The following is a 26,018-nucleotide window of genomic DNA, read 5'->3' as shown; positions in this document are numbered from 1 at the left end:
GGTCCCCAGTTCAAATACTTTTATTTTGGGGGGTCCCCAGTTCAAATACGATTATTTTGGAGAGTCCCCAGTTCAAATACGATTATTTTGGAGAGTCCCCAGTTCAAATATGATTATTTTGGAGAGTCCCCAGTTCAAATATGATTCTTTTGGGGGGTCCCCAGTTCAAATATGATTCTTTTGGGGGGTCCCCAGTTCAAACATGATTATTTTGGGGGGTCCCCAGTTCAAATATGATTATTTTGGGGGGTCCCCAGTTCAAATATGATTATTTTGGGGGGTCCCCAGTTCAAATACGATTATTTTGGAGAGTCCCCAGTTCAAATACGATTATTTTGGAGAGTCCCCAGTTCAAACATGATTATTTTGGGGGGTCCCCAGTTCAAATATGATTATTTTGGGGGGTCCCCAGTTCAAATACGATTATTTTGGGGGGTCCCCAGTTCAAATACGATTATTTTGGAGAGTCCCCAGTTCAAATACGATTATTTTGGAGAGTCCCCAGTTCAAATATGATTATTTTGGGGGGTCCCCAGTTCAAATATGATTATTTTGGGGGGTCCCCAGTTCAAATATGATTCTTTTGGAGAGTCCCCAGTTCAAATATGATTATTTTGGGGGGTCCCCAGTTCAAATATGATTCTTTTGGGGGGTCCCCAGTTCAAATATGATTATTTTGGAGAGTCCCCAGTTCAAATATGATTATTTTGGGGGGTCCCCAGTTCAAATATGATTCTTTTGGGGGGTCCCCAGTTCAAACATGATTATTTTGGGGGGTCCCCAGTTCAAATATGATTATGTTGGGGGGTCCCCAGTTCAAATATGATTATCTGGGGGGGTCCCCAGTTCAAATATGATTATTTTGGGGGGGTCGCAGCCTGAACAGTTTGGGACCACCTGCTGTCACACAGCTTACAGCTTGTTGTGTTCAGGCTGTGCTGTGTTGCCAGACACTGTGTTGCCAAAACCCTGAAGCTCTATTCTATTGTTTACACTCCCACTGATGCAAACTCATGCACATCATGCCCCCCCCCCCCCCCCCACCCTGCATGGAGCCATGGAGAAGAACAACAATCCTTACAGCGGGGTTTTTACTCCTCGACGATAATCTATTGAACACACAGACAGAGAACACACGGACGTCTCTGAGCAGCAGTATACCAGACTGAGAAGCCAAGTGAGAAGAAAGAAACCCGGACGTAGCAATCAGTCTGGATTCCAGGCTAGTGGTTGCTAACTCACTGCTTAATCTACATCAGTGGTTCTCAACCGGTGGTCCGGGGACCACCAGTGGTCCTTGGGGGGGCTACCAGGGGGTCCCCAGCTAAATTAGTTAACATGGCCTCAGAATCATTTTAACCACTTAGCTTTGGCTATTCGACAAGACCAGGAGACCTGTTTCTGCCAGACCCAGACTTCACATGACGTGTCAGCCTGTGTCTATGCCCATGTATGGACGAAAGGGGGACAGACTTTTATGGCTGGGACACACGTCCCAGCCATAAATTCTATGCCCATGTATGGACAGAACGTGCACAAAACATGCTCTACGTCACGGCTAAGCCGGACTTCACATGACGTGTCAGCCTGTGTATGCCCATGTATGGATGAAAGGGGGACAGACTTTTTTGGCTGGGGCCGGAGGACAAATGGACCATGCCCATGTATGGACGAAACAGGTACAAAGCCTCGTAAGCCCGACCCCTTGGGTCTGTCAAAAATAGCAGATCTACAAGTTCATAGCGCGGCACCGAGTGCCGCGCTATGAGCTTGTAGATCTGCTATTTTTGAAAAATCGTGAAAATGTGTGCAATTCTTTGAATATATTATTTTTTCAAAGAGAACATTAACTCAAATCTTTGTTTCTGGGGGTCCCTGGCACAAAACGTTTTCAGATGGTGGTCCGCGGCCAAATGTATATCAATTTAGGGGTCCCTGGCATGAAAAAGGTTGAAAACCACTGATCTACATAATGACGTCATAATGCAATGACATCACACTGTCATCAGAGCCGTGCAATTGTCCTTTAAAAGTAGTAAGTCAAATAAACCAAACATCATTTCGCAGCATTTAGCGTGACAACTACCACTGTATCAATTGCCAGGTGTGTGTGAAATGTTACGCTGGACGGTACATCTGACAGGAGGCGGACCAAAGGGAAACCGTGCTGCTGTCACAGTAAGACACAAGGTCTACTGCTTTGTAGGGGAACATAACAACAGTGATCAGATTGAAGTGCACATCTTCAACACAGTGTCTTTGCTCTGGATGAGGTTGCCTCCGGTGACAACTGGAAGAGGAGAGCGCCCCCTTGAGTTTCCCTCCAGGCGCCGGGGCCACACAGCTGTACTCATAGAAGATATGTATATATATATATGTGGGGGGGATGCTGGAGAGAGAAGTATTACAACGCGCTTTATGCATTTGATGTCGACGCCCACAGATTGTTCCAACCCAGGGTTTCCGGGACGGTTCCAGAGAGGAGGTACTACCACTCAGCCTGTGTGTTGGAGAAGGTCATGTTTATCCATGGAGGATACACTTACCAGACTGCATGGACTAATGACATGTACAAGTTGGACACCAGCACAATGGTCTGGTCTTTGATTAACTCCAGAGGCACTCCACCACCTGCTTCATTAAGTCATTTGGCCACCATCATCGGGACAAAGATGTTTGTATTTGGGGGCTGGGAGTACCCGGGGGGCTACCGCGACACCATCAGAGTGTTTGACACAGAGACCAACGGCTGGCTGAACACGCCTTCTGCACAGCGTCTCCCAGATGGACACAGTTGTCATTCAGCCTTTGCCCACAATGGAGAGATGTACATAATATTTAAATATGGTGGTAACAACTGGAACCAGTACTTACATTGTCTGTGGAAATTCAACCCAGTGACCGTCTCCTGGACGAAGGTTGAACTCAAGGGAAACTGCCCTTCTCAGAGGTCTAGGATACGCTGCTGCATGGTGGGAGATCGTGTCATCCTCATTGGAGGATACAAAGTAGGCCTACAACCCTCTGATGACTTTTACATCTTAGATCTATGTCCGACACTGAAGACGTTATGTAAGCTAGCAGTTATTCAGTACGGTTTGGAGCAGTCTGAACTCCCACACAACATCAGGTGGGAACTGGCAGGCATGACTTAAAAAACAGAGGTGGAAAAATTACTCAAACTCTTTACTTAAGTAAAAGTATCAATACACTAATATAGAAATACTCTGTTACAAGTAAAAGTCCGGAATTCAAAATTTACTTGAGTAAAAGCAAAAAGATGTATTGGTATCACAGTGTACTTCAAAGGTGAAAGTACCAAAGGTGAAAGTACTCAATATGCAGAATGTCCCATTTCAGGTTTTCAAAATGTATACAAAAATTTTGAAAAAAATATTATACTGCTATTTTCAAATAGCCGAAATATATAAATAGCTTAAGTGGTTAATGTATGTTTATTAATACAATCTAAATCTACAAAGTAACTAGCATGGCCTAAAAAGTAACTAAGTACATTTACTCAAGTACTGTACTCAAGAGGAGGCACAGAGGAGACAGAGGAGGCACAGAGGAGACAGAGGAGGCACAGAGGAGTTACAGAGGAGGCACAGAGGAGACAGAGGAGTTACAGAGGAGACAGAGGAGGCACAGAGGAGACAGAGGAGGCACAGAGGAGACACAGAGGAGACAGAGGAGTTACAGAGGAGACATAGGAGGCACAGAGGAGACAGAGGAGGCACAGAGGAGACACAGAGGAGACACAGAGGAGACAGAGGAGGCACAGAGGAGACACAGAGGAGACAGAGGAGACAGAGGAGGCACAGAGGAGACAGAGGAGGCACAGAGGAGACACAGAGGAGACAGAGGAGACAGAGGAGGCACAGAGGAGACAGAGGAGGCACAGAGGAGACACAGAGGAGACAGAGGAGGCACAGAGGAGACAGAGGAGGCACAGAGGAGACAGAGGAGGCACAGATGAGACACAGAGGTGACAGAGGAGGCACAGAGGAGACACATAGGAGACAGAGGAGGCACAGAGGAGACACATAGGAGACAGAGGAGGCACAGAGGAGACATAGGAGGCACAGAGGAGACACAGAGGAGACATAGGAGGCACAGAGGAGACACAGAGGAGACAGAGGAGGCACAGAGGAGACAGAGGAGGCACAGAGGAGACAGAAGAGGCACAGAGGAGACATAGGAGGCACAGAGGAGACACAGAGGAGACATAGGAGGCACAGAGGAGACAGAGGAACACGGTGGGCAGAGAGAGTGATGCTCTGACTCCGTTTGCAATTAACGGCTTCAGCCAAACGAGTTGAGGCTATAGGAGGTGCTGTTTGCATACCAATGAGACTGTGGCAAAGACTCCAGAGGAGACCGCTTCTCTATCTCTCTTTCTTGCTCCCTCGTTCTTCTAGTCTTCTAGTACTACTCCTCTTCCTCCTTCATTGCTAGTATCTCTCTCGTTGTGAGCTTGCTATTTTCAAAATGGACAAAATATATTTAGGGCTGAAGTGGTTAATGCATGTTTTGTAATAATAATCAAAATCTGCAAAGTAACTAGTAACTGAAGTTGTCAAATAATGGTAGTAGAGTAAAAGTAAACATATTGAAAATGGGAAATACTCCAGTAAAGTAAAAAATCCTCAGAAATGTACTTAAGTACAGTACTTGAGTAAATGTACTTAGTTACTTTACACTACTGTGGGAGGGACATACCGTATGTGCTGTGTTAGCTGATCTGTAAGTGTGCAGGAAAGGCTGTGTGTAGACACTGGGTATAAACTGTTAATGTTACTCACTTAACGCTTGATCAGCTTGATCAGTGCTGACGGGTTGATCAGTCCACCCAGAAAGTGAATAGATTAGGGTCTGGCGCATATGAACTGAAACAGAACTGTTTATCATCACATCGTGAACAAGGGAGGGGAAGTGAATTCTTTATTAATTCAGTGAAGTGGCAGCTAACACACACTGCCTCCAATACATCACATTAAATCATTTACCCACCACTCAGTGTGAGGTAACGCAAAAAAAAACTAGTAGCATTTACAGCCCTGGAATTGTTTCAAGGCATGCATCGCTGGCCTAATGATGAGCAACGAAAGTACTCACGTTTGTTACTTAAGTAAAAGTATCAATACTGCAATGTAGAAATACTCTGTTACAAGTAAATGTCCGGAATTCAAATTTTACCAGAGTAAAAGTACAAAAGTATTGGTATCAAAATATACTTAAAGCACCGAAAGTAGAAAGCACGGCCCATTTCACAAGTTTTCAATGTACAAAATGTCTCAACAAATGTTTTAATATAGATAGCCGATCTACAAGCTCACAATGTGTCGCATCGCGACGCATTGTGAGCTTGTAGATCTGCTATTTTCAAATGGCCGAAATGTATATAGGGCTGAAGTGGTTACTGTATGTTTTAATAATTATCAAAATCTACAAAGTAACTAGTAACTAAAGTTTTCAAATAATTTTTGTGGAGTAAAAGTACAATATTTGCCTCTGAGATGTAGTGGAGTAGAAGTAAAAGTATTGGAAATTTGGAAATACTCAAGTAAAGTACAAATACCTTAAATTTGTACTTACAACACTTAAATGTACTTTGTTACTTTACGCCACTGACTACTACAACATGGTTGAAAGAATCGTGAATGGCTGGCCACTATTGACTTATATCTTACAAGCTAAATATTATTATGAGATGTATCTATCCATTTTGAAAAGAGGTATGTGGTTTTAACATACAGTACATTTGCTGACATTAAAAAAACATGCTATTTAGTGAGTTAATAGTACTGTAGAGAGGTAGATTACATTAGCACATTTCTACGCACGCACATTCTTTGCGTTACACACTTGATCAGTCTTTCCAGAAAGTGAATCAAGTAGTCTAACTGATTGCAACAGATTTAGGTAGGCCTATCTTCTTTAAATCACTGGAATTATTATAAAAAGCTTTTTTCTTAACACATTCCATTCCAGACATTAATCTCATAATGTACTCACCAGTGCCAATGTGTTATTGTTGTTTTTTTCACGTCGCCATAGATCTTGTTAAAATCCTTAAGATTGAGCTGTGCACTGTTTGTTTACATCCGCGAGATCTCACTGAATCTACCAGTGAAAACCACATGTCAAACGGAGCTCCATGGTTGTAGTTAGAGCGGATCACGTTAAACAGTGATATGCGAGGAGAAAAAACTACAGGAAGAGAATTGAGTTTCAGTTTCGTCATTAGAACGAGGGCCGACGTGATCGGCAAAACCGGATCCCAAATAATTCTGTTTCCGGTCTTCAAACCGGAACCGGAAATGGATCAAAACATTCCGAAAGTGCACCTGGGGGGGGATCTACGCGATTGGCACGCTGCGGCTTTAAATAGGTTCGCGTAGATCTACGCGATTGGCATTCAATGTGTTAAAGTCCACTAGATTTTTTTTTCCTCAATTCTATATGGCCACATAGTCTGGCCTCCTATAATAGACCAATTATTTGTTTACCAACATTGAGACTGGACTCACAGGTGATTGTTTCATGCAATCAATTCCCAACATATTGTTTCGGGGTTTCGCCGGTTTCAGTTCATTCAACCTCCTCTTGTGTGTTGGCTAGTGAGGCACGTCCTAGCGAGACATGACAGAATGGGGTTCATTTGGTGCCGGCCTGCGCTCGCATACTGGTTCTTAGCAGTGTGACGTCGTCAGGACAACTTTGTTTTTTTTAACAACCAAGGTTTATATTTTAGCTTGTAATTAAAGTAAATAAAAGAAGAGTGTTATTTTTTTTTCATTTACTGTTTTCTATAGTTTTAGCAATTTTCGCTATCTTTTTTTACAGTGGGCGGGGGCATTCTGTCCGGTGGCTAAATATGCCTTTTTTACACAATAAAAAAGGTCCTGTGGTCTTTGATGGCCAGATGTGAGTTATTGGGGGCTAGAAGAGCTACTGTAAATAATAATAAAGAAATCGCTGGGTTATTGTGTAAAAAAAGACATATTTAGCCACCGGACAGAATGCCCCCGCCCACTGTAAAAAATATCACGAAAATTGCTAAAACTATAGAAAGCAGTAAATTAAAAAAAATGTAACACTCATCTTTTATTTAGTTTAATTACAATCTAAAACATAAACCTTGGTTGTAAAAAAACAAAGTTGTCCTTTAAGGCGTCTATACATACATCCATTCATTTCCCCACCACACAACGTTCAAAGACATGCTGAATGTATAGAAATGACTGGTTGCTTCAGGGCATACAGTATGTATGTACTGTATTAATATACCGTAGTGTGTTTCTCTGTCAGAAGAGCTCTGTCAGGATGCTGGGGAGAACTTCATCCTAGCGTTGCGTCAGATAAAAAGCGCTGCGTGAGGGTTTTTGAAAAGGAGCAACGAAGAGGATACCAGCGTCTTTCTGAAACGTTCAGAGTAGAGTTGTTCCGCTGTGAGCTTGTAGATTGGGTATTTAAAAATGTTTTGCTTCTTTTATCTCTTATATTATTTGACAATTTGGCCAATATTTGACCACACAGTTATAGCATAGTTTATTGATTACTTTTGATGCAGTAATGGTCTTTTTCTATTCTTTCTTTGTTGGGGGGTTGGCTGAGAAACACTGTGCTAGATTATTTCAGGTGTGCCTATTAAACTTGAATCTCTATCTTATAAAATACACTCTATCCACAATACACTTATTTCTGTGATTTATAAGGCCACATGCACTCATTATTACCATGGGCACAGAGAAGATGCTCGCTACTCTATATACATAATCATTAATGTCATATGAAAAGGTCAGAGCAAAGTGGGAGCACGGAAGATAAAAAAACACAACAATTGATACAATTCATACCTACAGTAGTTGGAAGTCTTCCATTTCAGTTCAGTTAGTCTTTGGAGGATTGTGGAAAGATTAAAAACAAAACAAAGTTTTTTAAAAAAGAGAGAAAAAAAACACACTTCTTGGTTTGTTATGAAAACGATGCCAAAGAAAGTGAATAAATGGTATCATGTTGGTCTCCTGGCACTAGTTCATGTATTTGTATAATTTGCATAGAAACGGAAGCAAGCCGTGGCATCATTACAAAATAACGGAGGATGGATGACAAGTGCGACTGATATTATATAGTATTATCCACCAAGGACAAAGGCTGTATAACATACTGTATTCTTTACTTAAGTAAAAGTACCAATACTGCAATATAAAAATACTCTGTTACAAGTAAAAGTCCAGAATTCTAAATTGACTTGAGTAAAAGTACAGACGTATTGGCATCAAAATGTACTTAAAGTACCAAAAGTAAAAGTACTAAAAATATTAATAGCCGATCTACAAGCTCACAACGCGTCGCAATGCGACGCGTTGTGAGCTTGTAGATCGGCTATTTTCAAATAGCCTAGGTATAAAATAAGGCTAAAGCGGTTATTGTATGTTTCATAATGTAATAATTTATATCTGAAAAGCAACTAGTAGCTAAAGTTTTCAAATAATTGTAGTGGAGTGAAAGTACAATATTTGCCTTCTAGTGGAGTAGAAGTAAAAGTATTGGAAATTGGAAATACTCAAGTAAAGTAAAACATACCTCAAAATTGTACTTAAGTACAGTACTTAAAGTTGTACAATGCAGAATCACAAATAACGATTTTTAGCAACCTCTGCTGGTCACTACCGTCACTGCGTACAATTTCCCTAGTCCTCGATTACCCAGAATTCCATTCGTTTTCACCGGAAGCCGGAAGCGTTTCAAAAAGCGATCTTTTAATTGTTTTATACTATCTACGGATCGTTTCTCTTAGCCAGTGGAGCATTAGTTACCATGAGCTGTGCTTTCTTTTTCTGTTCTTTTTCGATCTTCCAATCCTACATTATCTTAAAATCAGCGTGAGGTTCCTTTTTGTTAATAGCGCGGTAGTTCCTGGCCAAACAGGAAACCGTTGCGGTAGTTCCTGAGGACGTCGGCCACGACGTCATGACGTTGGCCAGGAACGTCATTTTCCCGGGAAAGTCCCCCCCGTACACGTTCAATAGAAAATATATAAATAAAAGGCTTCCGGGGGTGAAATTCACGGAGTGGGTGTTGTGAAACTTTTGCCACTCGCAAAAGATATACAATTTAACTTTAGTTTTGTTGAAAACGCTACCTAGTATTACTTTAAGTAAATGTACTTAGTTACTTTACACCACTGTAGATACGTAGATAGATAGATGTGTATGGTGTCAAGCTAACTCTCTGACTGGCGTGTGTTCACACAGGTGAGGAGTCCCTGACCATCTTCCTGGACAAACAGAAGCTGAGTAAGAAGTCGGAGGGAGGCAGTAACAGCTCGGTGGTATCCCTGGAGCTGCTCCATCAGCTGGCTGCATCCTACTTCACAGACAGAGAGAGCACCCTGAGGCGCCTGCATCACCTCCAGATAGCCACCTCCGCCATCAAGGTATCGTACTGGACACACTGCAAATACCGTGGGAAAAAAATGATTGAGAAAATGTCCACCATAAGCTGTCATGGTGGTGAACCCCTGATCGGGGGAGAAAAGCGTGTCACCGCGACACTCCGTTCTTTAGCTATAGAGCATTGCAGTTCCCGCCCACTTCCTGGTTCCACTTCGAAATACTCAATGCATTTTTCCCATTGACATTTCCAAAATTATTTATATCAATTAATTTAAGCCTAGAATCAAACCATCCAGGGTCCTGGTGAATCATGACCATAAAACATTTTTTTCTGTGATTTTTTTTATTTTATATTTAATTATATGATATACTATATTTAACACATTGACTGCCAGAATTATTTCATATTTTTTTAGCCAGTGCCAGAGTTTTTCATTGGAAAAAAAAAGTACTCAGGAGCCGAAATACAGCATTTTTAAGTGTTAAGTTAACAAGGAAGTGGATAGGAGTCTAGATCTTCAACTAATCATATCTCCTTGGTCGTTGGGTGAAATTGGAAAAAAAAAAAGTAAAAAAAAAAAAAAATTCACTTCACGTAGATCTACGCGATTGGCACGTGGCGGCTTTAAAGCGGTTCGCGTAGATCTACGTGATTGGCAGTCAATGTGTTGTTAATAAATACCCTTTGTTTTGCCGTTTTCAAAAATGTTTTTTCACAGAATCAAATGTTTTATGGTCATGATTCACCAGGACGCTGGATGGCTTGATTCTAGGCTTAAATTAATTGATATAAATATTTTTGGAAATGTCAATGGGAAAAATGCATTGAGTATTTTGCAGTGGAACCCGGAAGGGGCGGGAACTGCGATGCTCTATTGGCTGTTCAATATAGCTTGTTCTCGCCGAAAACGCAGAAAAAAACTAAAACATATTTTTCTAAATCCTTTAACATTAGATCGGATGGGGCTGGGTTTGTTGTGATCACATTATTTCCCTGTGTATACTCTTCTCCAGAAGTCATAGGATCACTCATAGGTTGGCGAACAGCACCATCTAGCGGTGAGAACAGTGAAAACACTGTTTTGACGAGTTTACACGTCATTGGCACTCTGGGCTTTGGGAAAAAACTTTACATGTTACACGTCATTGGGCACTGAATGAGTTAAACTCAGGTTGTGCGCCAGCGCAGTCTAAAAAACCCACCTGTCACTCACTTTCAGGACCCTCCCAGGCAACAGCTACAACCAACCAGTTGCTCTCTCTCTATAGCACCATGATGCTTCCTGAGTCTTGGGACGCTCCGCCTTCCACTCACCCGATTGGACAGAGGGGAAAAAAACAGCATAGAGCAGTGGTTCTCAGACTTTTTCGTGCCAAGGACCCCCAAATAGACACTTATTAGCCCGCGGAGCCCCATTTGAAAAGATAAGCCAGGGACCCCCATAATAGAAGATTTTTACGGCTCTCTAGCAGTGATTTTCCACCATTTAAATTTCAAGGACCCCCAGTTTGACATGCATTAGGCTACGGACCCCCATTTAATGTCTCTGGGACCCCAATTCATATTGTAAAATCAATGTTAGTTTAACTCTGAGAGTGTACAAATGGACAAGATGCGCACTCCACTCCCATCGCACTTTTATTTTATCTCTGGGGCCAAATCTGCCAAATGCTTTGTCAATGTAAATGCGTGGATTCACGCAAGAGCGGATCTTTCCGCTTGTCGCGCAGACCTTGCGTTTATCCGCTCTACACCAGGGGTCTTCAACGTTTTCAGGCTAAGGACCCCCTAGCTGAGAGAGAGATGAAGCAGGGACCCCCTTTATATTGTAAAAAATAAAATTGTGTTTCGGATTCAACTTTCTTTTTGGTCTGCTCTTTTTCCCCCTCTACACCAAACACCTCTTTGCCAAAAATAGCAGATCTACAAGCTCACAACGCCTCGCAGAGCGAGGCGTTGTGAGCTTGTAGATCTGCTATTTTTTGGCTACATTTCTCCTCAGAATAGGGATGCTAGGGTTCAAGTGGTTACGGTAAAATAAAAAAATCATATCACACAAAGATTTGGCGGACCCCCAGTAGTAACTCTGAGGACCCCCTAGGGGTCCCGGACCCCCTGTTGAAGACCCCTGCTCTACACGACTTGTCCATTTGAAGCATAATAACTGCTGGAGAGGCAGGAGCTGTTTTTCCCCCTCTGTCCAATCGGGTGAGTCGAAGGCGGAGCGTCCCAAGACTTAGGAAGCACCATGGTGCTCAAGGCAGAAGGCGGTGCTAAGGGCTATACGGGGAGGGTCCTGAAAATGTAGTGACAGGTGGGTCACTCCCGTTTTTTTAGAATCCGCTGGCTGCAAAAAAAACGGTGGCCGCACACAACCTGCGTTTAACAGCAGCCAACCGTGTTTTGGTGGGAGCGCGCCCTAACAGAGTATTTTTATATTGTGGTATTACTACTTTTACTTCAGTACTTTTTTCAACACTGTGTTAGCAATTTACGGGCTTATGCCGTGCTGTCAACTACCCCACTATGTTGTCACTCTTCATGAAGATTCATTTATCATCATCGGCACTAATCTGATAGAATTGCCTGAGGTGGGAGGACTTAAGCCACTCCCGCTGTGAATCCTGACAGCTGCTGTTTATTGATTCTTTAGTCTGGAAGAAGAAGAAGTATTGCCATGGCCGTTCTAAAAAAAACTATCCCATCATGCATTCTGCCTCCATCTCTTTTTCCATTTTCCTTCATTCTCACATTGCAAGCAAGATACCCGCTGAGAATCAATAGTACCGCCAAGCAAAGCAAAGCCAGGTCCAGAACAGTTTATTTTTTTCTTGTTTATCAACTTTTTAAACTAAAGTAGTAGGTAAAGTTAAACTAAACTAAACTAAAGTAGGAACCAGTGGTGTAAAGTAACTAAGTAAGTTTACTCAAGTACTGTACTTAAGTAAACTTAGGTATTTCTACTTCACTGGAGCATTTCCAATTTTCAGTACTTTTACTTCTACTCCACTACATCTCAGAGGCAAATGTTGTACTTTTACTCCACTGCAATTACTTGAAAACTAGGGGTTACGTAGGTAACCCCAGATGTATTAGTTCCGTAGTAAGATGCTTACTTATGGGATATGATCGCTCTCAGGCGATGCACAGAGCACACAACATGAACTCCCGGTTACAAATCTTCGATTGGTTAAGGTTCTGTGACGCAAACCGGAAATGGTTGGGTTATAAAACCCCCTGCGTCACCAGGTTCGTCGTCTTACACCCTTCACTCTGCACGCTAGTTGAAGCGCACAGAAGGGGTTTTATGGTTTTACTACGGAACTAATAAATCTGGGGTTACCTACGTAACCCCTAGATTTATGTCGTTCCTCATAAGATGCTTACTTATGGGACACATAAACGCCCCCTGGGGAGTCCAACCGTATCATGGTATCATGGGAGTATCATGGTCAAGCTGGGGTCAAGACCTCTGTCAAGGTTAAACCATGTAAGCTACCACCGTGTAGCTTACAGGGAACCAAGACCCGTCCACCGGCCGTGGCCCTGTCCGTAGGGGCAAGAAGAGCGCCGGAACTTTTTCCCCAAGAGGGGAGCTGACCCCGCATGATGCCGGCCGTGACGGGATCAGCTCGATGGCGCTCGCCAGGGTGAAGTCCATGGGAGGGAGGCCCAAGACCCCAGGTCCGCTCCGGAGAGGATTCTTACCGGGAAGCCCCTTCTCTCCGGTTCCTTCCTCCCTTTCTGCTACGAGAAGTGCAGGGCCCTTCGGACTCCATCAGCCTCGGGCAGTAGTTTGGACTTGTCCTGTCGGGGAGGGAGGGGTGCCAGGCCTTGGCGCCCCAGGATGGGGGCCCCGATGATCACTCTTACATCCTCCATGGGTTGCTCCAGGCCGCATCTGGAGATCGCCCGCTTTTAGGATGGCTGCTACGGTTTCGGGAGGCTCCGTAGCCTTGCTAGGAGCCACTGCCGTCGCCACTGGAGCCGCAGGAGGATCCGGGCTGATCATCGTCACCTCCTGGCTGGCCTGGTAGTAGGTGAGCTCGTCCTCCTCTCCCCCTTCGTCCAAGACGTCGTCTCCCTCCAAGCCATCGCCGTCCGAGTCGATGTCTTCCGGCGGTGATCCGCCCCAGGCGGGGAGGGATACGGAGGGAGAGAGAGGAGCACCGACCGGTGAAGACGTTAGCACCCCCCGGGCCGCCTCGCGCCGGACCTTCCTCACAGCACCGCTGGAACGTGGGGCAGCATGTACCGGTGGGCCCATGCCTGGGCCTGACTACCGACGCCATGGAGCCCATGGCGAGGCCAGCGTCGGGGTGAGCGCCGCTGCTGCCGGAGGCCGCTAGCCTTCTGGCTCTGTCGAAGCGACATTCCAGCTGGTGCCGAGAGAAGTCGTCACAGGCCTTGCACGCGTCCATTCCTCCTGGACTGTTCAGGGCTATCCACGCCAGCTATTCCAGGCCGCAGACACTCGGCGCCTCCATCTTCTCCTCTTGTTTTCCCGAGACAAACAAGGCTAGTTAGCACTAGCCTAGCTTAGCACTAGCCTAGCTTAGCTGTTGACAGCGGCTTAGCTTTAGCTTTGCCTCATGGCAGAAAAACTTGAGAGGATAGGAAAGAAAATCAAAGTAACGCGGGAGCGTTAATAATAACCGAAACTTTTATTTACGAATCACCCGTAGAGTGGCACTGGGTGCCCTCGCTTTTGGGAGTAGCTGGGATTCGAAGAAGTTTCGTCGTGGTTGTCAAGTTGCTGCTTCAGGTACTCGTGCGCTTCGCTGCTTTGCAGAGTGAAGGAAGAGGACGAACCTGGTGACGCAGGGGGTTTTATAACCCAACCATTTCCGGTTTGTGTCACAGAACCCTAACCAATCGAAGATTTGTAACCGGGAGTTCATGTTGTGTGCTCTGTGCATCGCCTGAGAGTGATGATATCCCATAAGTAAGCAACTTATGAGGAACGACATGAATCTTTAGTTACTAGTTACTTTGTAGATATTGATTATTATTACAAAACATACATTAACCACTTCAGCCCTATATACATTTCGGCCATTTGAAAATAGACGATCCCTACACGCTCAATGCGTAATAGCCGATCTACAAGCACCCAAAATAGCAGATCTACAAGCTCACAATGAGCCGCGATGCGACACATTGTGAGCTTGTAGATCTGCGATTTTCAAAAGATTTTTATACATTTGAAAACTTTGAGTACATTTTGATACAAATACTTTTGTACTTTTACTCAAGTAAATTCTGAATTTCTGACTTTTACTTGTAACAGTAAAAAGTATCTCTACATTGCAGTATTGATACTTTCACTTAAGTACAAAATTAGAGTACTTTTTCCCACCACTGATAGGAACAAAAACTAAAGTGAACTTGACTAAAACTAAAAAAATGAACTGAGCCATGCTGTTCTCAAATTAGCAAATGCAGCTGCTTGCACCTATACGACAACCACAGCTCATTTACTTAAAATATGTGCGTAAAGTAAAGTGCTGAATCGCCATAATTTGTAGGAAAACTAATGTGTCCCGTTCGAGCGGCTGACAGCATGCTGTGGATGTTCTGACAGCTGATAAGGGGATATATGGTGGTGTTTGAAGCCTGAATGATTCATCCCCCTCCCACACCCCCCCCCCCTGGGTCACACCACGAGACGTAGAGAAAGTCTAATTTTAACCCGTTAAGACCGGGAACGCATCTGTGTGTCATTTTAAGATTTTATTTGGGCTATTAAAAAAAATAGCAGATCTATGAGCTTGTAGATCTGCTATTTTTAGAAAAATCTTTCATTTGTGTGAAAATTTGAATATATACGTTTTTTTTAAAGGGAACATTTGTAACTCAAATATTTGCTTCTGGGGGGGGGGGGGGGGGGGGGGGGGTCCTGGAACAGTCCTGTTGAGAACCACTGATTATAGCAACATACGTTTTTCAGAAAACTGTTAGGATTTAGAAGGCATTTGTAGAAAAGATTTGAGTTACAAATGTTTTCTTTAAAAAAATATATATATATATATATAATATTCAAAGATTTGCACAAATGTTCACGATTTTTCAAAAATAGCAGATCTACAAGCTCGTAGCGCGGCACTCGGTGCCGCGCTACGAGCTTGTAGATCTGCTATTTTTGAATAGCTAAAATAAATCTAAAAATGACACAAATTCTTTCCCGGTCTAAACGGGTTAAGTTTCTGGTGGGAAAAAGTGTCGTCGACAAAAAAGATGACACATTCTCCCAAAGGAATAGAAGCGTAGATGTTTCGCTTAAAAAGCCACTACTGTATTTAACACAAGTGGGGACCTCTCTCATGACCTTGTCTGTTACAGGAGATTCACCAACCATGAGCAAGACCGCTTAAATTCACACTAAATTCAAGCAATCTAAAAATAGAACAGACGATAAGCACCACGTTCAAAAGGGGTGTAGCTTTTTTTTTTTTCTTCAGTTATCCAGTATTTCATGATAGGCAAGATATATAATGAACCTTCACTTTGCTAAAGTATTTTCAAGACGTGCATTTCAAAGGAAATTCAGTTCCTGAACCAACTGAACCTCTGTGCACTGCAGTCCTCTTTATAGATGTGTGTTTGATCCGGTTTCAATCTTCACAAAAATTCCAGTTCACTAAATATATTCGCTGAAAATAGCAGATCTACAAGCTCATAGATCTGCGATTTTCTGCCAAGGATTTCCCCAGAAATGCTGTGGTTTAAGTCAGTGGTTATCAAACTCTTTCATGTCAAGGACCCCCAAATTGACACTTATTAGCCCGCAGACCCCCATTTGAAAAGATATGACAGGGACCCCCAGTCCTCAACCATTTCAATTTCAAGGACCCCCAGTTTGACATGCATTAGAGGCTACAGACCCCCATTTAATGGCATCTCTATCTCTTGGACCCCAATTTATATTGTAAAATCTATGTTAAATTTAACTCTGAGTGTACAAATGGACCCGTTAGGGTCCATTTGGTTCCATGTGTACACTCTTAGAGTTACAGACCCATAAGGGTCCATTTGGTTCCATGTGTACACTCTTAGAGTTACAGACCCATAAGGGTCCATTTGGTGCCTAATCTATCATGTAGCTGGGGACCCCCTGGAACTCCCTCAAGTCCCCGGACCCCACTTTGAGAACCAATGGTTTAAGTGATTAAGGTGCTCATTTAACTGTGCACTGCTGCAGAAATGTTTTTTTTCTGCATTCAAGGAGCGTCCTTGTTCATATTTTTGTCTTAAATGTGGGCCAGTTGGGAAGCCCTTCTCACAATGTAGTCTCTGCTGTTAAACAGGTGTTCTGTATGACATGGACCAATGGACTACTGGAACTATGACAGGATTTAACCGATGTTGCAGTGACCTAATTACTGACTTAATCACTAAATTACCTTCCTGGCGTGGATCTAGATTGGACCGAGATTGACCAAATGGAACTGATAGATAACTGATAGATATTTCCAATTTTCTGTACCTTTACTTCTACTCCACTACATCTCAGAGGCAAATATTGTACTTTTACTCCACTACAATTATTTGAAAACTTCAGTTACTAGTTACTTTGTAGATTTTGATTATTATTTCGAAACATACATTAACCACTTCAGCCCTTTATACATCTATATTTGTCCATTTGAAAATAGCAGATCTACGAGCTCACAATGTGTCGCATCGCGACACATTGTGAGTTTGTAGATCTGCTATTTTCAAAAGGTTTTTATACGTTTTGAAATGGGACATTCTGCATAATGAGTACTTTGACTTTTGTACTTTAAGTATATTTTGATACCAATACTTTCGTACTTTTTCTCAAGTACATTTTTTATTCTGTTTTTTTTCTTGTAACAGAGTCATTTCTACATTGCAGTATAGACACTTTTACTTAAGTAAAACAGTCGAGTACTTTTTCCACCACTGCTGATAACACTTTCCCATTATCCAAAGTCCAAACCACTGACGACTGATGCTAAACTAATAGGATTTCCGTAAAGCTCAGACTTTGTAATTTCAGGGTACTGTACATGGTAAAAAGTTGAGCCATAATATAAAAAAAAGGGGAGAAAAAGAAAAGTTGAGCAAGTTACTTTGTGTTACTTTAGGCCAGCATGTTGAAATCCAGATTAAGCTCTTAATGGCTGACACAGACCAAAAGGTTTGGAAGTTAACAGGCTATCTCACAGATCTTTAAGTGTTCAAAAGGATCCTTTTAAATGTATGACATCACGTTAGTGTTGAGCTGGCTGAGGGGGATTCTTGCCAGAGAATTTGCATCACTCAGACACTCAGCCAAAAAAAAAGAAAAAAAATGGTGAAGCAACTTTTACCTCATTAGAATTTAGAAGTTATAGATAAAGCTTTGCACCGAAACTTTCCCTTCTAGCCTAAACCGTTAAGACCTGGAACACATCTGTGTCACTTTTTGATTTGAGCTAAAAAGCATTATTTTACACTTTGGCTATTCAAAAATATCAGATCTACAAGCTTGTAGCGTGACACCGAGTGCCGCGCTACGAGCTTGCAGATCTGCTATTTTTGAAAAATCGGGAAAAATGTGTGCAAATCTTTAAATATATATTGTTTTAAAGCGAACATTTTTAACTCTGCTTCTGGGGGGTCCCTGGAACAACATATTTTGAGATGAGGGTCCACGGCCAAATACATATCATTTTGGGGGTCCTTGAAATGAAAGAGTTTGAGAACCACTTCGTGCCGCGAGCTTTTGCACATCTGCTATTTGTGAACATTTAAAAAAAAAAAAAGATTTAGCAGGCATTCGTAGGATCGGCCTCGGGTCTTAATGGGTTAAGCCAATTTGGGCAAGTTCCAAAATGTAGTAACTCCTGTCCTTTTCTTGCACAATCAATTCAGCACTTTGTGACATTTATTATAAATGTACGAAACAGATCAGTACTTGGGGCCTGAGCATAGAATAGAAGCGCCATACCGTGTCAACAAGAGGGTTGTATTGTAAGCCACTCAAACGTTAGAGTGTCAGACATTATTATACAGCCGGGCCATGTCACCGATACATTATGATAACAAGCCCACTTTATTCAAAGTACATGCAAAGTTAACCCATTGATACCTGGAACGCTTCTGTGTCACTTTAGATGCCTTTGGCTATTCAAAAATAGCAGATATACAAGCTCGTAGCGCGGCACCGAGTGCCGCGCTACGAGCTTGTAGATCTGCTATTTTTGAAAAATCGTGAAAATTTTTTTTTTATATTTTTTTCAAAAAACTGTTAGGATTTAGATTTTTTTTAAAGAATCGCCTCAGGTCTTAAAGGGTTAAAGTCCTTTCAATCAAAAACGAGCTATTTCAGTTGCAGCGAGAGTGAGAGAGAGAGGCGGATAAGCGCAGACTGCCCACCCACACACCTGCTGTCACCGCCGTGCGGGCGCCCACAGCCCCTCGGCAATGACTCAGGCAATAACCCCACGGCTCTCTGCCAAAGTGGATAGATAGACGCGGGAAAAAAAAACCTTGTCGAGGTTTGCATGCAGAGGCGACGCTGCTTAGCAACTTAACTTATCCTCTTGCACAACCTTTGCCTCTTTACCAGTGGTGTGGGAGTGGAGCACAGAGTAACCCTATTAACCCATTAAAACCTGAGGCGATTCTTTAAAAAATCTAAATCTCAACAGTTTTTTGAAAAAAATCTGGAAAATATTTTTTCAATATTTTTCAAAAATAGCAGATCTACAAGCTCGTAGCGCGGCACTCGGTGCCGCGCTATGAGCTTGTATATCTGCTATTTTTGAATAGCCCAAAGAAATCTTAAAATGAGACGCAGATGCGTCCCCGGTCTTAATGGGTTAACCCCTTCACACACACACACACACCGCCACTACCGCCCAGAACAGCCATATCTGAATCAACAACAGCTTTCCACTGTTATGCCGATGATACACAACTCTACCTCTACCTCCCCCTCCACCACCATTCACTGCCGTCAACCCACTCCACCCTCGGGGGGGCACGGTGGCGCAGTCGGTAGCGCTGTCGCCTCGCAGCTAGAAGATCCTGGGTTCGATTCCCGCCGGGGACGCTGTGGGCGCTGGGGGGCGTGTTCTCTCCTCCGCTGTTGGCGTAAGGGCTCTCTGTGTGGAGTGTGCTTGTTCTCCCCGTGTCCCCTAGCTAGGGTAGGTACCCTCACAAAAACATGCTGTAATCCTGGTCTCTATAGTGCCTCCCCCTGGTCAGCCGGGGCGCCTGATGGAGGGGAAAGGAACTGGTTGGAATAACGTGTTCCTTCCACTCGCTACGTTCAACCAGCGAACCTCCTAGCCTCGCGTAGCCAGACTATATCACTGTGCTTTCATGAGGACGTTTTTTTTTCCCAAGGGGCGGGATCAAAACAATGGCCCTCGACGCAATTGGTTAGACCTTACAACCAACTACCAATTACAGTCTCCCATATTCGAATACTGGGCCCTGATTGGTCACCCACGTCTTCTGGAGCAGGAAATGGATTCTGTATGGAGCGGTGCCAGACCCAAATCGCATTTTTTTTTGTTGCACTCGCAGATTGGTCTGGTCCCAGGCTAGGAACCTCCCCCCTGTCAGGTGATTAGAAGCGGCTTGCTAGCTCTCATGCATTGAAGGAGGCATGAGCTCGGCTCTAGGCTCTCCCTAGGCTGGCAGAGGGAGAGTAGCGTCCATGATTACTTAGATAATTGGCACTGGGTGAAAAAATGGGTTACAAAAATCGTGGGATAAAATAATAATAATTTAAAAAATCACACCCATTGTGAAGTGGGCGGTGTGGTCACAGTGGTCATCACAGTGATGGAAGAAGTGATGGAAGAAACCATAACTTAAAAAAACAAATGTATGGCTTTTTTTAAGTTATGGTTTCTTATATAGGGCTATGCACATGTGTCATGTTTCCCTAGCCAATCACAGTCCTGAATAGACTGTGATTGGCCAATCACGGTGCAGGGTTAGGGGGGTACATTTGTGGCCAATCGCAGCGCAGGATTTGGTGTGCAAATATCCAAACCTCACATATAGGGGCGGTTTCACCGCCCAAAAACAAAAACACTCCACCCTCCACTCATGACTTCTCCTTCAACATCGATGGCTCCATTGTCACCCCCTGCCTACACCCCAAGTCCGCAACCTTGTTGTCATCCTGGACCCCACCCTTCTCCTTCCAGTCCCATGTCAACCATCACTAAAACTGCCTTTGTCCACCTTCGCAACATTGCCCGCCTTCGTCCCTCCCAGCCTGCAATGGCCTCCTATACGGTGTCACCACCAAGGTTATCAAGAAACTACAATGTACAAAGCTGTGCCCCGGTCGCCTGCTCACCAGAACCCCATCCAGGGACCACATCACACCAGTTCCTCCATGACCTTCACTGGCTCCTTACCCAGTCAAACACAAAAAGAGATACAAGGTTTCTGCCCGACAATAGGCTCTATGCACAGCAGACATATTGGAAAGAAATTGGGCCTCTTCCTTACTTCCCTTCACAGGTGTTACCAATGATGCTAATTAAGGCTCTGTTCCATTCTGGTCAAACAGAGCCAGGGCGCTGATATTGTGCATGTTGGCTCAATGGAAACACTCTGCTACACCAGTGGGTCTTGACCTTGAGGGGGTTCCAAATGGCCTTTTATGGGTCTGTAACTCTGAGAGTGTACAAAAGGAACCAAATGGACCCGTAAGGGTCCATTTGGTTCCTTTTGTACACTCTCAGAGTTAGGGTGGTCCTTGAAATTGAAACGTTTGAGAACCACTGTGCTACACTAAATGGAACAGAGCCTTCATTAGTGTCATTGGTTACACCTGTGAAGGAAGTAAGGAAGTGGCCCAATTTCTTTCCAATATGTCTGCTGTGCATAGAGCCTATTTAAAATGTGCACAGCATGAATGTGTTGGAATGTGTGGAAGGGGTTAACTTCAGATAGCTGACTTGCAGGCATTTATGTAATTGTCAATGAATCTTGTCAGGCAACGAAAACAAACCGTTTGAAAACTGTAGCTACGGCCTGGAAACTCTGAACATCACACAGACATGTAGCACCTACCGTAGCTATATTTGACACTTTTAACTTCCAAACTTTTTTTTACTTTCAAGCCAATCAAGGGACTGCCTATTCCCGGGGAGAAGCAGAAAAGTTTTTCTATGGAAGTTCTGGGTTGAAACTGCAGAAAAAAGTTTCCCCCCTTTTAAATGACAACAGAGTCACAGCAGCAGAGTAGCGGGAAAGGGAAGCGCCAACTGATATGACAAGACGTTACAGCGATAGCAGCAGACTGGGAAAACGTGTGTGTGTGGGCGGCTGGTGTTTATTTCCATATCTGGACTAGATTGTGTGAGATGGTTCTCAACCGACGCTAAACCCAACCACACGACTGTTTTAGGTGGGTGTAAGTAAATGTTGGGAACATTCCCCTCTGAACCTTCCGTGAGCATAGCCGCGGCGGAGCATGTGTCTACGCTCACAGCAGGAGGCAGCTGTCACGGTAGCTGAAGTTAGCGATGTGCGTTTCTCCCCCAGTTAGACAACTGTTGTGGCTTGACAAGCCGCTACGGTATGAAAGGCGGAGAGGATGTTGTTTCAGTGCGTCTACATTGACAGCAGGGGTTGCGGCCGTACAGCCGTGTGTATATATATATATATATATATATCAAAATATAATTTACAATGTGACAGATCATCTGTAGCCTGTGAAACGACGGTGGAACAAAGATTAACGTCAGACCTGTGGGTCAAACCGCGGATGTAATTAATTATTGCGCGGGTGTGTGTGGTTATTATTACCACACTGATACAACTTTGACGCTTACAGAAAGTATACTGAAGCGCCTGTCAAAACCTGCCCTGTCTTTGCACTCATGCTTTCTCTCCGTTAAACATACGATAAGTTTGAACTCTTTGACTGCCAATGATGAGATTTCTCATCACATTTTGCAAAGGAGCAGCCAATGACGAGAATGACAAGATTCTGTGTTTTCAGTGGGTTTCCACTAGATGGCGCTGTTCGCTCGCCTATGGGTCACCGTTTGGCTCTGCAGTGAAGGTGAGGAGCAGCAGGTCACGTGATCGCAAAGAAAAAAACAGCCCGTTCACTTCCTTGCTTTTTGGTGAAAACAGCCTACATTAACACATTCCATGCCAGAGTTTAATCTCATAATGTACTCACCAGTGCCAGCGTTTTATTGTTGTTTTTTTGTTTTTATCATGTCGCCACAGACCTCGCTAAATAAGTTAAAAGTGCGCGTTCATTTGGTTCTAAACACACAGCGGATCCGTGAGAAACGTCCAGCGAAAACAGTTTCCAAATGCGAGCCGCCATCTTGAAGCTACAGCCGATACACGCTAAACAGTGATCAGCGAGGAGAAAAACAACAACCAGAGAAAATCGAGTTTTAAACAGGATCCCAGACAGGAAGCGGATACGATCGAAAAAACCGGAACCCGAATAATTCCGTTTCCGACCGAAAACCGGAAACGGAAATGGATCAAAAAAATTCGGAAAGTGCACCTTGGGCGATTAACATGGGAATCGGCGGTTCGCGTAGATCTACGCGACTGGCACGCTGCGGCTTTAAATAGGTTCGCGTAGATCTACGCGATTGGCATTCAATGTGTTAAACTGCCCATATCTATGGAACGGATGATCGCGGCGGCACGCTCCCCCCCCCCTGTATACATACACACAATACAATACATGCAACCACCACACCACCACAACAAAGAAATGACCTCGTCTTTGTATTGAATGAGATTCGGGGCAGAGAGCAACCTTGGTTCAGCAAGAGAGAATTGTAAATGGGACAAATGATGTACATCTTCTCGGTTGAAGGCATTCAAACAGGTGCTCGGGCACCGGTTGGCTCCTATACTGTATGTGTGGATGTGTTTGAAGCAAGGGGCTAGCATCCGGCTTGTAAATTGAGGCTATATAGGAAGTGACAGTTCATAGGAATGGCCTGTAGTCTCACTGTTTCACTCCTGCTGGTGTCAGAAGCAATTAGGCTCTATTCAAGCGGATGGGTTTTTGGACTTGATTTTATTACCTTAAAAGGTAGGGTAAGTGATATTTTTGGGTTAAAACAAAAAGTATTTTGTTAAAAAGTTAAAGCACTATATTCTGATAGTAATCATTGCTATAGAGTGTTCGTTCAGTAACAGGAGTCTCCCCGTCTCTCCAGCTCTTTAAAAAAAATCGGTAGGTGTCAAAATCTCAACCAATCAGGAGAAAGTACCCATTTTTAAGCTTCATTTTTATAGTGTTCCAGTTCCAATTTTGTCTGCTCATTTCTTAGTGTCATCACTTCCAATTTCACTTGTTTAATCTGTATCCTGATTGAGTTCTCTGTCCTGGTTGGATAAAATTGGAAATGAAACTGAAACTGAAAGGAAAATGCATTTTCTGTTTAATAAAGAGCTGGAGAGACAAGGAGACTCCTTTTACTGAACAAACACTCTATAGCAATGAGTACTATCAGAATATAGAGCTATTTAACACTTATTTTAACCAAAGAAAATCACTTACCCTACCTTTAATAAACATCGTCATACATACTATATGCTTCCAGTCGCTAGTTTAAAGTCTTTCAATCACCATGATATGTGTTTTGGTAAATTATGGTCCCATTTATTTTAAAATTGATGATAAAGTAGTGTATGCTGTAGAAGGGGCGTGTCTACCTTGTGATGATTTTGATTGACAAGCTACAACCAATAGCATTAATTCCCACCTCCGCTCTCGTCCCAACCAATAGCATTCATTATCCGGGTAAATTGTTCGGACCGGATATGGAAAGATGGCGGATTTGAAATCGCTGACAAATAGGATTTATAAACCAGGGGCATGACGATGTCGACATCTTTTTTTACGGTCTATGGTTTGAAGGTGAAAGCCATGTAAACTCTAGGACAGAGGTCTTCAACAGGGGTCCGCGGAGGTACTGCAGGAGGTCCGCAAAATTGTTTTTTGATTAAACAATATTTTTGTTTGAAAAAAAATCCCGAAAATTTCAAATTGTCTTTAAACATAACATTAATCCATAGCAAACAGATAAATGGAGGCACAATGCACAATAACATGGTATGTTTATACATATTTTGTAGATCATTTTTATTTTGCACACCTACTGGGGCAGGTGCGTAGGAGCAGGCAATATAAAACACAATTTTATACATAAATATACAATATATGTGGTAGCCTAGGGGGTCCCTGCTCCATCTCCCCATCAGTTTGGGGGTCCCTGGGGGGGGGGGGGGGGGGGGAATCTATGCCTCTGCTTTTGATCTCGTTATTCATTTTATTCATTTTTTTTCATCGGTGGGGAATATGTTTTATTAAGAATGAGAAAATAATAGCCGGCACTCCGAAGTCCTTCTGGTATGCATGTTTAATTCATTAAGGCACGGGCAGCATACACACGGACATGTTTCGGCATCAAGTCTTCTTCACTGAGGAAGGCTTGACGCCGGAACGCGTCCGTATATAACGGCCCGGCCTAATTTCATCAGATTTAGAAAACGTTTCAGATGAAAAAAAAAAACAGGGATTTTTGAATCGAAAATTTAGGAAAAGTCATGGAAGGGGATCTTTCCTCAGAGCTTCATGAGAGAAGATAATCCACTAACCCATTAAGACCTGAGGCGATTCTTAAAAAAAATCTAAATCCTAACAGTTTTTTGAAAAAAATTAAAAATATTTTTTTTCACGATTTTTCAAAAATAGCAGATCTACAAGCTCGTAGCGCGGCACTCGGTGCCGCGCTATGAGCTTGTATATCTGCTATTTTTGAATAGCCAAAGAAATCTAAAGTGACACAGATGCGTTCCAGGTATTAATGGGTTAAATTATCAAAACCGGTCAGATTGACTGGTTGGTCACGCAAGTGTTAATGAATTAAATATACCAGAAGGACTTCAGAGTGCCGGCTATTATTTTCTTATTGTGAGTCTTGCCGTCCCCATTTTGGGCATGCCATAGGAAAATAGCTCCACGCTCACAACGCGTGCGACGCATTGTGAGCTTGTGCTGTCGATCTGCTGCTTTTCCACAACGATGTATGAAATGGGACGTTAATTTATGAAAAAAATGGACATGCCGACAGCGACGTTTATCTATGTAGGGGAGACATATTTCACTTTAAAAAGCTTCTGGGGGTCATGTTAACGCCTACTCTTGCTTTTGTGTGCACCCTGGACAGTTTTCAAGTTGCTTGGTTCAATTAATTAGAAATTTGATATTCATTTAATCAGAAACAGATCAATTGGATTAAGGATATGCCCCCCTACCCTCCTACCATACAACTCTGGCATAGAGAGATGTTTGGTGTGCTCCAAACCCTCCCCGTAGACAGACTTTGTGGTTCATGTGGTTGCTTTTTGGTGCCCATGTCTACAGGTGATCTGTTTGATTCTGAGCTGTATGGAGTGTGGTGGCTTATTGTGACTTATGTGTGACTTAAGTTTTGTAGTTGCAGTTCATTAATGATGGTTATGGAAATGCCCCCCCCCCCCCCCCCCACCCGCTACTTTTTAGTTTTTGTTTGTTTTGTTTTGTTTTGTTTAGAGTATGTCTATGTCTTTTGTTATCTGTAGAAATATTTTAAATCAATAAA

The 26,018-nt window shown here is 43.1% G+C and overlaps 1 protein-coding gene across 1 annotated transcript in view; it reads left to right on the top strand.

Moving 5' to 3' along the window:
- brinp2 (bone morphogenetic protein/retinoic acid inducible neural-specific 2) overlaps positions 1-26,018 on the top strand; it is a gene marked incomplete at both ends in the record, with an annotated part of 218,901 nt that overhangs the window by 48,469 nt on the left and 144,414 nt on the right. Inside the window, 1 exon segment of the mRNA XM_080440455.1 lies at positions 9,264-9,445. Within this exon segment, the coding sequence (XP_080296581.1) occupies positions 9,264-9,445 (182 nt within the window).

Source organism: Gymnoscopelus braueri, assembly GCF_963280865.1.
Source record: "Gymnoscopelus braueri genome assembly, chromosome: 10".
In the NCBI taxonomy this organism is placed as follows: Eukaryota; Metazoa; Chordata; class Actinopteri; order Myctophiformes; family Myctophidae; genus Gymnoscopelus; species Gymnoscopelus braueri.
This window is presented reverse-complemented; position numbering and strand designations above follow the sequence as displayed.